Raw genomic sequence first — 16,017 nt, 5'->3', positions numbered from 1 at the left:
TCCCTTAAGCAAATGCATGCACCAACAGGAGGCTGGTGGAGAGTGGAGGGGTTGCACATCTCACCCCAGGGCTCAACACTGCAACTCATTAAGCCTCTCAACTGAATGCTCGCTAATGAGTAAAGCTTGGTTTTACAACTACAGTAATTTCGTTAACCCACTGAGCCTGGGATGTCGTCTGCATATTATTCTTGCCATCTCTTGACAGTTTTACTCAGCTCTGGACAGACATTTCAAACTGGACAAGGTCTTCCCTAAGCTGAATAAAATCATCTGCTAGCAGCAAGAGTAAATTAAAAAGGGATGTCACCCAGATTCAAAAGGCTAGGTCATAATATAAGAATAAAGGTACCATAGCATTAATATGTAACATTGCTTATACCAAAATAAATTCTGCACAAAGAACTAAAAATGACTTCAGTGCATACCCAAACAAAGCAATACTATATTCAGTAATCATAAAAATTGCAAAAGCTGAGTCAAGGAAGGTAGAGAATGAGCAACCTGAGCTGGCACATGAGGGTAACCCTGACAGCACTGTGGGTCCGGCTGCAACACTACGTACAGCACACATACAACACATATAGAGCCATATTCATGTCGGTTAAGGAGGCTCCCAAGCACCTCTTCCTTACCAGTTAATTTCTGCGTATTCCAGATTAATATTATCTTGTATGTTCTTTATGCAACCTATTCCTTATTAAAACTTTATAAATGACATACAGTACAATATACCATCAAGGTGTAATATGCAAAATGAATCGCAAAGAAAGAGGTGCTTGGAATGCACCTAAGTTGACAGGAATAAGAGCCATAGTACCACTTGCAGCACAATGGATGGTGGCAGAACAGACCACCTGCAGCCACACCACCATGTTATCACCTTCACTACAATTACGTATTTTAAATTTTATTCTTGCATTCTCCAGGCAATTTCACTCGGAGGAGACTTTTAAACTGGGGGATTAGATTAGTCTTCACTAACCCCCTCTCTGCTAGGGCACTCTACAAACCTGAATAAAATAATCTGGAAGCAAGTAAAAGTAAAATTGCAATTATATCCTTGGGCTGATGGAATTAACCTCCATCAGTACAGTCACACACTACTTAATTCTTGCTACCTTCAGATAATATTCTTAGCTTGGAAGAGACTTTCAGTCTGAAGGGACAAGATACAGCTTTCATTAACCCTTCCATTACAAGAAATCTCCCATTCATCAATCACATGGAAGTAGCAAGAAAAAAACATACAAGATATTACTGTACTGAAGGTGTTCACCACAACAGCCATGAACATCTTTTATATTTCATTTTTGTTATCCACAAACAGATGTGTTCAGCTTATGAGCAACTTTGACCCGGAGGGGTTAGGTATAACCTTCAATGACCCCTTCATTATGAAAGGCCTTTCATAAGCTGACTATAATCACTAACTAAAAGCATCTGAGGGTAGGACAGTAGTTGCAGCCCTGGGTCCCTCTAAATGTGAACTCAGTGGACTGCAGGCTGAAGCTGTCCCTTTCCTGCAGCCCACCATCCTCATTTTCAGGGACAGGGATGGGGTATCACCAGAATAAAACAAACAATACAATGGTGAAGGGGCTGATAACAATAACAATGGTGTGGCCAATAACATTATCATCTGTGCTTGATCAGTAGGCCAGTCTTCACATCCAAATACAACAGCAATCACTGCAATCTTTCAATACAGCAGAATTACAAAATTCTTGCAACCACACTAGGAGCTTCAAATGGTTTGCTACAGCACAAAACATTTTTGTCTTTTTTTTTTCTTCTTATTTTGCACCAATAATACTTTTAGTATAAATGCCTTGTTCAAAAACTCATCTTGTGTTTATTAAATGAATATGGCAAAAACAATTAACAATAAATATAATTGTTAAGTGTTATCTAGTTTACGGTATGAGCACTGGTAATGTGGTACATCACATTTTCACATTCTTTTTTACCCTTCAGATACAAATAAAAAGCAAGTGGTCCCTAAATCATCAAGCAGTCCTGCAAAATTTACTTTTCTAAAAAGAAAAAATAATAAAACCTTAAAATTCATTTTCTGAAGTGGCGCACTTATCTCCGGTTTAACTCCATCTTGAGAGCTGAAAAAAATAGTGAAAAACAATGTAAGTGAATCACATGTGGTGCAAAGCTGTAGAGACAGTCCTTGTTATAATACATGTACAAGATCACATGAAATACAACCTCTATATTCTGTTCACTTTAATCATGCATTAATTTATCACACTTTAACTAAACTGCTTTTATTCTAACTTGCTCTAAAATTTAAGTCTTGAATGCTGAGTTGTTAAAATAAATTCACACCAGAATATGAAGCTAGCCAGGAACAAACACAATGCAATCTTGCCACTGAGCTATGTGAAATAAGCTGTAAAAGGACAAGAAGCTGGGCCAAGTTAAGGTAAAACGAGTATGGGTATAAATTTATCATCTCTAATACTGAGTTGTTGTTAGAGTAAATTTAGCACTAATATATGCTGCTAAGCACAAAGTAGTGTCATGGAAAGGATGTAGAGCTGCAGTACTGTCTTCCGCGAACAAATTACACAGTAGGCCGCAAAATGATGAAAATCTCCGGACAAACTAAATGTCCTTCTGTTACTGTAAACTGGGGTACACTACATACTGTATCAACTTCACAGGTCTACTCTTTTTACTTTTTGGCCTAAAATTCCTATCTTTCCATCTTAATTTCTGAGTTGTAACAATATGTTAACACTACATTATGCTATACTCCATTTCATCGACTCTGGCACCATCACTGATGTCGAAACACCTGTAACATTGATAAAGGTCCTCAGTACTGGATATACCTTTTTGTACTGCCTTTATATATTAGTTTTCAAGGTAAAAAGTAGAAGTTTACCCAGTGCAGAGGATTTACATAAATATCACAGGCACTGAGGACATCGCTGATTGTGTCAAACTTGGTGAAATAGAGTACAGTCATGAAGAAGTGCAATGGGAAATTAGACTGGGCCAAAACACCACCTATTTCTTCTACTGAGCTGTCTGAGGTATACTGCAAAAGGATGAAAATGTGGTCCAAGTCAAAAGGGGTACAGTAATGGAACCTGAATAGGCAATTTTTCTATAATTTATTCATCCATCATCCAATCCAATACTGCCCCATCAGGAGCGTGGGAGGCCGGGGCTAGGCAAGTTGGTCCTGGCATTTAAGATGAGTGACCAGCCTCACTCGTACCTGAGTGGCATTACGTGAGCAATGAACCCCAACCACCCCTTGGATAAAAACCTACACAGGCTCAATCTGAATACTGTACTGACAAAAAAAAAAAAAAGGGGGGGGGTGAGGGGGGAATGTCAAAAAAGGCTATTTATAATAAGGATGGCTGTATGTGTTGTTGCTGTTATAGCCTATGAAACACATGGCCAGGAACACAAAGAACTGCAGAAATCTTAGCGCAGTAGTCAAATACTCATAAAGATCTTTGGTACAGACAGTTGACGCTTGTAAGATACACCAGTACAGCATTTATGGGAGTGAAAAAATTTTGTGCAACAGTGTAAACAAAAAGGGATTAAAAACACTCCATGTCTATCCAACTACAGTACTGCCAGACACCATAATCTCAGAGGGGATGAGTATGAACATATCACCTCCACAGTGCCTTGTCCTCCACATCAGACAGCCCTGTCTCCATCCCAAATAACTCTCATTCACATACTTCACATCATCTCACCTCATCCTCAGTCCATCGACTCTTCTCTCTCCATCCACCACACTCACATAAACTCTCCTGGTCAATCCCATTCTCCATTCTCTCCACATGGTCAAACCATCTCAGTGTACTTCTAACACTTTCCAGCACATTCCTACCATCATCCTCCATACTTTGGCTTCCCACTAGACTCATTTACAATTTCCATCCACCTTCTTCTTGGCCTACCATGCTTCCTCACAACTTCAAACATGCTTAGATACACCCTGTTAACCACCTTACTCATACCCATTCTTTACTTCTCTCCTTGTCCATACCATCTAAGCACACTCTCTTTGACTCTGATGTCCACCGAATTCCTTACTCCACATCTTTCACAGATCACAGTATTCCTTATCCCATACACTCTCTGCACACCCCAAAACATTCCTCAATAACCTCATTTTCACTGCTCTTACTCCTGAGTGTACATTCTCATGCCAAACCAAAGTCTCGCACCATTTGTGTTGATGTCCTGTGGGTGTTAAACATTACTCACCTTCGATAATATCTTGCTTAACTTTATCTAACTCCTTCCTCATATCCTCCATGATCTCCTCTTTGAGCCTCTCTAAGTCAGCTGATGATGTTGTTGACACAGTCGAGTCCCCGAGGCCATTGACCCGTGGTGCACTGTCATCAGAAGTTGACCCAAACCTCTTTCGTGCAGGCTTCGGGGATTCCCCTCCACTTTTTCCGTTGGAAGATGTATTGCCAGGGCTCTTCTGGGAAGATCTTGGCGGATCCTGTTCATGGCACCAACAAATACATAAATAAATTATAGAATGAGAACAAACCAAGTGTTACAAGCTGACTATATACATAACCATTAGTACTTGGTCATTCCATCCTTGGTTACAGTACCACTACCGCTGGATGTGGCAAAGCTGCCAGACAGTTTTGGAAACTAATCAAAATATGCTTTACTGACCATCTTCACTCATCTAGTATCTTCCTTTGATCCTACAGTTTTTGCAGTTTCACAATTGCTGAGCCATTAATCCAATAACAAACCAATGCTGCTTGATGCCTTGAATTCAACGAATTCACGACAAATGGTCTTTAACAACTCAGCACAAGGAGGGCATTCAAAGATACACAGTATTATCAGAGACAGTTTGGCATATGGTACATCTATACTGAGCTTCTTCGGTTAAATATGAGAATGGTATTAATATAATGTACATGTACTCATTCCCTTAATAAGCTTCTAATAAAGTACACTATTACGTTTCACATAAATAATGTACCTGTGACTGTGTAGGTGATGATGGTGGGTCCTTGTTCTTAGCTCTGCGTCGTGCCAGCGTTGCTGCCATCTCATCCATCATACTCATCATGCCACCCTGTAAACGCTCCCCTGCCCCCCGCCCAATACTGCCCCCAGAGCTGCTGGAGCCGGTGCTTTCACTGTCTGGGGCCCGGGTTTTGCGCAGCTTTGCACCCGCTAATGCTGCTGCCAGCCCACTGTTTCCTTGACCTTCCTCTGATGAAGACTGGGATCTAGCCAGACCTCCAGGGGGAGGTGGGGGAGGTGGAGGAGCACCACCACCTAATGGAGGTGCTGGAGGTGCCGGGGGAGGTGGAGGAGGACCACCTGATGGTGGTGGGGGTGGTCCACCCTGGGGAGGAGTAGGTGGCACAGGAGGGCCACCCATGGGAGGTGCTGGAGGAACTGGTGGGCCTCCACTGGGTAGTGGGGGAGGGCCACTTGGGGGGAGAGGTGGGGGGCAACTGCTGGGTACAGGGGGAGGGACACCAGGGGGGGCTGGTGGTGCTGCAGGTGGGGGGTTGGGGGCAGAGTTGGTGCGATGGTGGCCAGCAGGTAATGGTGGGGGTGGAGGGGCTCCCATGTTTTGCTGGCCAGTCATACGTCGTTCTTGCATTACAGCGATGTCTTCTCGAGTCATGGTCCTGCAAGGAGATCTGATTTTCAAATGAAAGAATATAGCTAAACTAAAGTCATAGTCTCACACATATAAATAAATATATATACACAGTGAACAATGATTCATTTAAAGAGATACACAAGTACAGAACTATGCAAAGCATACTACAGCTCACTACTAAAGATGCTACAAAAATAATTGAAAACAGAAAACTGATCAGTTAACCTACATGAAAAAGCAGGTCATTCAAATTATAGGCTCATGTTTATAAGCAAAAAGTTAAAAGGTAAAACTCAAAGAAAATGGCAAAACAGAAATCCTCCACCATGACTAGGTAGCTGTGAGTGTTTGGTGGTGAGTGTGTACATGAGCTGTACTGGTGGAATGGCTGCACAACTGAGGTAATGACAACAGGGGTACAAATTATTATTTAACTCCCCACCTGCACAACATCCTTAACCCCTTCAATACACTGACATACTGTATGCTTTATATCATTCTTGCTACCTCCAAATGGTTTTATAAGGATTTATGATAGACTTTTCAAACTGAGGTGTTGTTGTTTGTACATGCTGCCCTAAGTTCATCTGGAAGTAAACCAGGTGGGCTGAAGGGTGAAGCTGTACTCCTGCAGTCAACAATCCCCCCTTCAAGGGACAGGGAGGGAGATAAGGCATGTCTGAATAACCAGGCAACAGTGCCACCTGGTTATGTAAGTGTCACCATGTGCAGCATCCCTTTCCAGCACATGAACTGAGGGTAGAAGGGGGTTAGATATGGCTTTTATTGACTCATTCACTATACAAGGTCTTTCACAAGTTGAATCCAATCCAATCTGGAGGTCACAAGAATAAATCAACAGACTGTCAGCTGACTGAAAGGAGTTACGCAAGCTCAAACATCCAGAAACGCTCACCACAGATATGTACAGTTCACTACACCAGTCATTCCATGCAATGTTAAAGGTCAGAGAAAAAAAAAAAAAAAAGCATGTTAGGGATGGAGGTAGGTAATGCAGGTGCAGAAGGCCATCATGCCCTATTCCCTTCTGTTACTGAAGAGAGGTGTGAGTCAGCATCAACCAACGCAGCAACCAGTAGAGAGGTAGTAGTGGTAGTAGTGTCCTGGGCCCGTGCACCAAGAGAGAGCATCAACAGCCCGGGGCAGGAGGAGGGGAGGGGGGAGGGCACGTGAGGGCTCGGGACTTTACCGCGTGTCATGGTAATGGTTGAAGTTGTCGTAGGTCCTGTCGTAGGTTTTCTCGTAGTGGTTGTTGTGGGCATGGGGATCAGCGTACCTGTACCCCATGTCCTCCTCGGCGTACATCTGGTTGTGGTACTGTGGCTGTGGTGGCTGCTGGGGCTGGGTCATCATTGGGGGTGGCTGCGGCTGTGGCTGCTGTGGTGGGGGTGGCTGCTGCTGCTGCGCCTGCTGCTGCGTCTGTTGGGGAGGCACTGCATGGGGTGGTGGTGGCGGCGGCACCTGACGCGCACTCCCACCATTGTTCAGCACCTCCACACATAACAACAATACTCATTAATAACATCATTCACATAACAATGCCCTATCAGTATAAATTAAAAGGTCTATACTATACCGTAATACTGTGGGGTGATACAGTAACAAAATAAGACATAAAACTAGTGTGACTTCTAATACATAAGGGCTTCTTTTCATGTAAATATATATATATTTTTTTTAAGCACAAGTACCAATATATACAGTAATTGAATAATACATGAAGATGCGACCTGGGATATTTTAGAGTATTGCAATAAAAAGCATATTATACAGTACAACCACATGTCTCTTCTACTGCAAAGAAACTTTTTCAGATATTTGTACATGAATGTACAATACTGTACTATAAAATACCATTGTATTCATACATTCTTGACACATAATATGGATAAACAGTACGGACACTGACGGAAAAAAAACAAAAAAAACATACTGTACTGCTGATTTACAGTACTCACTTCAAGTGCTTTAAGCATTGCATGTGCAAATGCATCAGCATCATCTTTGCTGGAGAAATTTAGGCCATAAACTTGACGGTTGTCCCTCCATTGATGAAAGGTTACTGTTGCTTGATTGTACTTGAGACCCTTCAGGATAGCACAGTTAATGACAACCTGCAACAATAAACACCACTCTACTATACAATAATAATAATATCACTTTGATTTTTTTTTAAATCATGGTTAATAATGTTCTATAATATATAGGATGCCAAAGACCCTTCCAATTAATTCCTTCGGTAAAAGAGGTAAATTAATTATGTTCCTAACCCCTTCAGTGGCAGAGTGGTTAGCAGTGCCACCAATAAAGCTGCCTGACCCAGAACACCAGGGTTTGAATCCTAGTGCAAGTAGCAGATGCCATTTGGCATGGGTGTTCATTCACTCTCTGTGTGTTGGTAGGTGAAAGGAGTACCATGGGTTGGTAACCTCTAGGATTCATGGCCCTGTAACCCACGACAGTGAGTAAATAACCCAACACAGACTCAAAGGCCTAAGTTATGGAGAAAACATCCAGGCTATGGGCCTCATTGTCTGCCCTCACCATTCTAAACTAAATAAAGCTGCCCGATGGCAGCAGGACTTTAAGAGAAATGACACTAACATACTGAGAGGTTAAAATATGGACTATTTTCACAGAACTGTACTGCACAATGCAAAGTATTACTGTTTAGATAATAATATTACATTAAAAACTTGCTGCTTATCAACCCTGGCTACCAGAACAATAATGATACTGTTCATTAACCCCTTCCTACAGTGTCCTTTGAATTATATTACTGTAATTAAAACCACTGCCACACAATTTCTTTCCTCCACGTCCATCTTCTAACGCTGAAGTTAATGATGGTTTTATCTAACCCTTTCACTTTATGATGTCCCTGTGTAAGTTGAAGAGAACCGTAAAAAAAAAAATAAAGAATAAATAAATAGAGGATAACTTCCTACACTGACAATGACAAAACTTTACATAATTATGAATCTGAGTAACGTGTGTGTGTGTGTGTGTGTGTGTGTACAGTACATTATGTATGCATGTATGTATCCTATGTAAGTATGTAAGAATATATTTACATCTGTAGTTACGTATGCATATATGTATGTGCCCGTATGACGTGTGTATGTATGTATGACGTATGTATGTGTGTATGTATGTATGTACGTATTTTACCTCATGGTCTTGCAGCTTCCGCCCCACCACCCTGAAGGTGTTGTTGACGGTGTGCTGGTAGATGTGCACTTTAGACAGCCCCGTGGATGATCCTGATGGCAGCCACTTTTTGTTAACATCATCATATATCATGACCGATGCCCGCGCGCTGCACACGCTTTGCTCGCTGTAACAAAGAAATCCGAATTAATAAGAGTTTTCTCCCTACCGTACCAGGAACTATTACCTTCAACAGAGAGAGAGAGAGAGAGAGAGAGAGAGAGAGAGAGAGAGCAGGTTTTTAAAAAAATTCAATGCATTGTAGCCTCATAATGTATCGTTAAACAGATATGTAGCATCCGCATAATGAATCAAAGTGGTGCACACTGCAATATCATAACCCTGCCTACAATCACCGCTTGTCCAACAAATGATTCCTGGACATAACTACATCTAAAAAGGAATGCCAGCATTCTAGTCAGTTAAATCAGCAGTGAAATGAATCTTCTTGCTGTTGGATGGCTGTGCATGTCTGTCTCAAGTTACCGATACCTGGGAAAACTACAAAACACCTTAATTCCTACGTTTTCATCTTGTGGATTTTACTTCCTGTGCTCTTACCTTACTACGGAGGTCTTACGATGTCCAGTCAGGTCTTTTGTTTTTAAACTGTTTTACTTCATCACCTTTAACACGCAATATATATCAAGGGGGGGAGGTTAAGGCGTTGTATACACGTCACTTCGAAAACTAATTAGACTCCAAGGATTTGTATTCATACGCACACGAAATCATATAAATGGAAAAAAATTAAATATGACCTAAACGTTAAAGAAATCATGTCCAAAAATTATGAAAAAGTTGCAGAGAACGAACACTTATCAAAAAATGAGAATATGATTGGATAATACAGATCGCACTATTTCGCTACGCGGAAGAACACCGCATCCAAGTCGCCCTATTTACCTCACCCATTTTGAAAGGCGGAGGAAAGTATTATACAAGACCTGATCGCAGATCAAAATGCTTCTCGAGTAACAGCACAAAAATCACAATCCATAAGTAAAAATGCAAATGAGGCGTTATTCTGTATATCAAACAAACAAAATACTTTTTAAAACCTAGTTACACAATAGCTGACTGGACTAATACTGTTTTACAAGACTTCAAATTCTTCAGTGGAGTATGCCTGACGAGTAATACTGATGGCAGAGGTGAATTCATGGAGAGTGGGTCAGCAGTGAAACTTGTGCAAGAGAATGTCAAGGAAGCGGAGAGTAGTGAGGTTGTTGTGTGGTATTCTGTGTGTGATGGAGTTACACACAAATCCATATTCACAATCAACCTAACAACCTAACGAAGAAGGCGTTCACAAGATCGCTCCATTATCCTGTAGGCAGACCCATCACCTATTTTCTGCATCAGCTCCTTCATAGGTCACCATGTGTTCTTACATGCTTCCACGCTTGCAGCCCGGTGACCTAGCTTACAAGTGTAATTATAATATTAAATCAATACAGAAGGTGACCTTAACAGGCTATATATCTACATAATAAAATTCCACATAATACTCTTATAATCCCCACCCTACAAAATCTACCGAGACAGAATTTGCGACTGCGAGAAAGATACAGTGCAACAGAGATTATGCCTATTTTTGGCTGTACCGTTACGCCACAGAAACTAAAAACAAGTGGTGCGTCACGGTATCTACGTTGCTCAGGCGATAATCTGACACCCTGGTCGTGACGTCACAGGGTCCATTCCGGATATTAAAAGAATGTGGTGATCAAAAACTCCCTCACCGGCTACCCTATCATCCACTACTACCCACGCATTTTTACACACCAGGCATATTTTTCTGAAGGGGATCCAAGTCGGGCCCAAACTGTTTATCTTCACGTCATCGCACTGAAGGGGTGGAATGAATGGAGATGAACGAGGTTGGTGGAGTGACGTGGAGGAAGTGGAGCGTCTGGAAGAAAGGCGTCTCCGTATGATCTCCAACTAACCATCACAACAATCTGATCAGAGGCATACTCAAACCGGCAGTCATCAAAACAAGCTGTGTGTGTGTGTGTGTGTGTGTGTGTGTGTGTGTGTGTGTGTGTGTGTGTGTGTGTGTGTACCCCAGTGAAGGCTACAATATCTCGTGTGAGCTCGGTGAGACGAGGAGAGAGTCTGTTCTCATTCCTGTTCTCGGAAAGCCTCACAAAGCTCATCATTTACTCACTCGCGTGTGGCAGTTTGACTCTCTCTCTCTCTCTCTCTCTCTCTCTCTCTCACACACACACACACACACACACACACACACACACACACACACACACACACACACACACACACACACACACACACACACACACAAACACACACTCACACACTACACTTCCCAGGAACCATGTCTCACTCGAAGTTAAATTACACCCATCCTAACTACACTCGTAACATCTCTCTCTCTCTCTCTCTCTCTCTCTCTCTCTCTCTCTCTCTCTCTCTCTCTCAGTTGGCCACTCACCGCAAAACACTCCACCCCGTTAATTGACTCCCTCCCCTCCTCCTCCTCCTCCTCCTCCTAACTCTTCACTTAAACGCATTTCCCTCCCTCTTAAGTCTTTTTGCTCATATTTTTGTCAACTCTCCATTATTATTTCCAGTCTCATTCTTCTTGAAAAATTATACATTCATACAGCACTGTGTTTACTGTGAAAATGCCCTCTGCCTCCTCCAGAAAAAACACAGACAAAGATAGATTGATGGACAGACATAAACTCTCTCTCTCCGTCTCTCACATTCCCCACCGTTTTCTCACCTCTCTCTCTCTCTCTCTCCGAACCTCCCACCCTACCTCACTCCCCCTCCCCTACCCCAACGGTCTATCAGTATTCTTTCCCTCACCTCTCCCTTCTCCCCTCCCCTTTACCACTGTTCCCCTCTACCTCCTCTCGTCTATTTCACTCCCCCATCTCCCCTTTACTATCCTGTTTTTCTCCCTCTCTCCTTCCTCTCCCCATTCTTCCCCACCTTCCTTTTTTTCTCCTATTCACCCCTCCCCCCGCTTCGCCCATTCTCTCCCAGGTAGCTAGGAGGAAGTGACTAAGGGGAAGGGGGAAGGAGTAGTGGCTTGGGGGGCTTGGGGGTAGCCAAGGGGAGGGGAGGAAGTGGCAAAGGGCTTGGGGGTAGCCAAGGGGAGGGGAGGAAGTGGCAAAGGGATTGGGGGTGGGGGGGGGTCGAGGCGGCCGCTCCAGCACCATGACGCACTATTAAGGAAATTGCTTTAAAGGGGCAGACAAGGGAATGACATTTAAAGGGAATGGGTTTTAAAGGGAGACAAGGGAGCAGCATTTAAAAGGACAAGGTTTTTAAAGGGAGAATTTAAAAGGACAAGGGTCTTGAAGGAAGAATTCAAAAGGACAAACTGGGAGAATTTAAAAGGACAAAAATGGAGAATTTAAAAGGACAAAAATGGAGAATTTAAAATGACAGAAAGGGAGAATTTAAAAGGACGAGTTTAAAGGGAGACATGGGTGTAACATTTAAAGGGACAGATTTAAAGGGAGACATGTAAGATCCGGGATGATAATTTAAAGCTACAGGGATTTAAAGGGACAGGATTTAAAGGAGGGCAAAGGAGGAGTATTTAAAGGAACAGGAAGATTTGATGGGATAAAAAGAAAAAAATTCAAAGGAAAGGGGAGTTTAAAGGGAAAGAGAAACAAATACTATAAAGGGAAAGGGGTTGGGGGAATGTTAATGGGGTAAATGGGAATTATATTTAAAGGGGCAGAAGATGGTGGCCGGGGGGGTTCGAGGCGTACGGGAAGATGACCTGATGATGATGATGATGATGATGATGATGATGATGATGATGATGATGATGACAATAAACATGATGGCAGATGATCGTGGCAATAAAGATGATGATGACACAGAGGAGGAGTAGGATGGAACGCGACTCAAGCGGAAAGCCAAGATGTGAGTCACTCAGAATCCAGGAGTGACTAACAGGGCGCAGGTGAGTAAGAGGAAAGTGAGCAGAGCATGGGAGGGAAGACGGAAATCTAAGGGGAGAATCATGGGAGGAAGGAGAGGACCGGAAGAAAAGGAATGGAGAAAAACATGACAAGGAAAAACAAACGAGATGTAAGAACAAAGTAATGAAGGCAAGGGAAGAGTGGAATGGGGAAAAATGGGGAAGATGGCAAGATGGGGAAAAAAAGGAGAGGAAATGTGAAAGACAAAATAGGCAAGGATGAAAAGACAACAGGGGAAAAATAAGGATGATAAGGAGGGGAAAAGGAAGGTTAAAACAGCACTGAGAAAGAATGGAAATTAAAAAAAAAACAAATTGGAGGAAGAAAGGGGAGAGAGGCAATGAAAAGAGACGCAGCATGGAAACTCAGATAAAAAAAAAAGGATGAAGTATGAATGTGGGCAAAGGTCATGGGGGAATGGTAAAGATGATCACAAAAGATTAGGCGTCAATGCTCGCAGCTTTCATCATTCAATGTAAGGAAAGAAATTGATACTACCACTGCTGCTACTAATACGACTACCACCACCACCACCACCACCATCACTACTACTACTACTACTACTAATAATAATAATAATAATAATAATAACACGTTTGTCCTAACATGAACAAGCTCCATAACTCCTTCTAGCTGCAGGGTCGATTTGACTGGTAACAAAACAGACGAATGCTTGCCATGTAACAAGGCTCCCTGAACAAGTTGTGGAAATGGTCCAGTTCCATCAGGCGAAAATAAAACAACTGTACTAACACCAATAAAAAAAAAGGAGGGGGGGGGACACCTCTGGATAGATCTTCAAAGGTAAGTAATACGAGTGGCATGTTATATACCAGTAAAATACGGTACATACACTCTGACGAATATCATATAATTGTTCAATGTGTACAAGAAAGAAAAAAGGGAAGGAAAATGGAAGGGAAAGCGGGAAGGAAGGAAGAAGAGCATGAACGAAGAAAGGAGGGAAAGATGGAAGGAAAGAAGGACGGAAAGGGGGAAAGAAGGAGGAATGGAAGGAAAAAAGGGGGGAAAAAGAAAGGAAAGAAGGAAAAAAGGAGGGACAGGCCAGGAAGGAAGGGGGGACAGAAGCAAGGGAGGAAGAAGGGAAAGAAGGAAGAAAGGAGGGAAAGAGGGAAGGAAGGCAGGAAGGAGGGAAACAGGGAAGAAAGGTGGGTTAGGGGGATGGAGGGAATGAGACAAAAATGGAGGGGGATGAAGAAAGGAAGGAAGGAGGGGGAAAGAAAGAAGAAAGGGGGGAAAGAGGGAAGGAAGGAATGAGGGAAAGAAAGGAGAAACTCAGCATATCAATAGTACAAGGATCACACACTATTTACTCTTCAAGAAAACTTACAGAACTGGGTCAGACAAAACTGGGTGAGAAGAGACAGTGTGAGAAAATACAAAACTGGGTGAGATAAAATAACTGGCAAGAGAAAATGCTGTGTGTGTGTGTGTGTGTGTGTGTGTGTGTGTGTGTGTGTGTGTGTGTGTGTGTGTGTGTGTGTGTGTGTGTGTGTGTGTGTGTGTGTGTGTGTGTGTGTGTGTGTGTGTGTGTGTGTGTGTGTGTGTGTGTGTGTGTGTGTGTGTGTGTGTGTGTGTGTGTGTGTGTGTGTGTGTGTGTGTGTGTGTGTGTGTGTGTGTGTGTGTGTGTGTGTGTGTGTGTGTGTGTGTGTGTGTGTGTGTGTGTGTGTGTGTGTGTGTGTGTGTGTGTGTGTGTGTGTGTGTGTGTGTGTGTGTGTGTGTGTGTGTGTGTGTGTGTGTGTGTGTGTGTGTGTGTGTGTGTGTGTGTGTGTGTGTGTGTGTGTGTGTGTGTGTGTGTGTGTGTGTGTGTGTGTGTGTGTGTGTGTGTGTGTGTGTGTGTGTGTGTGTGTGTGTGTGCGTTACCATTACAAGACAGTTACACCTACGCCTCTAATACTGTATTGTTACTGTATATACAACTCACTCTCTCTCTCTCTCTCTCTCTCTCTCTCTCTCTCTCTCTCTCTCCGGCCTTCTTTTTATAATTAAACGCGTCTTATATGAAGCCAACACATCACAATATGGGCATAAATTGCTTTTTTCGAAGGCGAGATATCAGTTTAATGGAACTTACTGTAACGAACTTGAATGTGTTTTTCGAAGGTCAAATCTCACCTTATGCTTTCTATTGTAACGATCATTAATTTGCTTTCCGAAGGTGATGCATGAAATAGGAGTGATGTGAAAATGAATATGCTTTTCGAGGGTGAGGTATGAAGTTTGCGTAGTCTGAAAAGGAACATATTTCTCGAGGACGAGCTATCAAGTTTACGTAATCTGAAAACGAATCTGCTTTTCGAGGATGAGGTATATATCAAGTCTACGCGATGTGAAAAATGAATCTACTTTTCGAGGATGAGGTATATGTGGATCTACGTAATGTGTCGTTGGTGGAAATATACACTCATCATACTCGTCGCCGCCCACATACGTCAAGGCAGCGCGGGAGGAACGACGTGTAGGCTACAGGTGATGACGTCAAGGCTGGAGGGCAAATTTAGCTCCATTGATCAGCGCTCCGACAGGCACCTTTAAAGCCCATCTACAGGACAGCACATAACGTTTTTTCCTGCAGTTACCCCTGGCGATTTTTTCCGTTATATACCCATTCTATTCTTTTTTATAAGTTTTCTAGTTACCCATTCTATTTTTTCAAAGTCTTCTAGTTACCCATACGATTTTTTCAGTATTTTCTAGTTACCCATAGTATTTTCTAGTTACTCATATGATTATTTCCCAGTATTCTCTAGTTACCCATACGATTTTTTCAGTATGTTCTAGTTACCCACGCGATTTTTTTTTTCCAGTATATTCTAGTTACCCATACGATTTTTTCAGTATATTCTAGTTACCCATACGATTTTTTTTTCCAGTATTTTCAAGTTACCCCCAAAAGATTTTTTCACAATTTCTGCTAGTTACCCAGACGAATTACATAATTTTTTTTTTTCACTTACTCAGACGATTTCTTTCTAGTTACCCAGACGACTCTGTTCAATATATTCTAGTTACTCTTGATTTTTTTTTTCCCTAGGTACCCCAAACAATTTTTCATTTCCGGTTAATCCTGACAATTTTCCGGTTACATAGGGTGATTTTTTTCAGGTCACCTCCAGGCTTCCCCCCCCCCCCCCCGGCTGCCCC

The 16,017-nt window shown here is 42.4% G+C and overlaps 1 protein-coding gene across 1 annotated transcript in view; it reads right to left on the bottom strand.

Annotated features, from left to right (window-relative positions):
- Window positions 1–736: 736 nt before the first annotated feature.
- The window catches only part of LOC145412974 (uncharacterized), a 200,684-nt gene continuing 185,403 nt past the window's right edge, over window positions 737–16,017 (bottom strand). Inside the window, exons 6-11 of the mRNA XM_080282796.1 lie at window positions 8,840–9,005; window positions 7,627–7,782; window positions 6,858–7,159; window positions 5,009–5,672; window positions 4,258–4,504; window positions 737–2,117 (exon numbers count right to left, since the gene is read on the bottom strand). Of these exons, the coding sequence (XP_080138922.1) occupies window positions 2,089–2,117; window positions 4,258–4,504; window positions 5,009–5,672; window positions 6,858–7,159; window positions 7,627–7,782; window positions 8,840–9,005 (1,564 nt within the window). The 3' untranslated portion in view covers window positions 737–2,088. The remainder of the gene's footprint in view (window positions 2,118–4,257; window positions 4,505–5,008; window positions 5,673–6,857; window positions 7,160–7,626; window positions 7,783–8,839; window positions 9,006–16,017) is intronic.

The sequence above is a fragment of the Coenobita brevimanus genome, chromosome 94, assembly GCF_032717465.1.
Source record: "Coenobita brevimanus isolate Jiangsu-jjx chromosome 94, ASM3271746v2, whole genome shotgun sequence".
Classification (NCBI taxonomy): Eukaryota; Metazoa; Arthropoda; class Malacostraca; order Decapoda; family Coenobitidae; genus Coenobita; species Coenobita brevimanus.
Note: the sequence above shows the minus strand (reverse complement) of the source record. Positions and strands in the feature narration are given on the sequence as shown.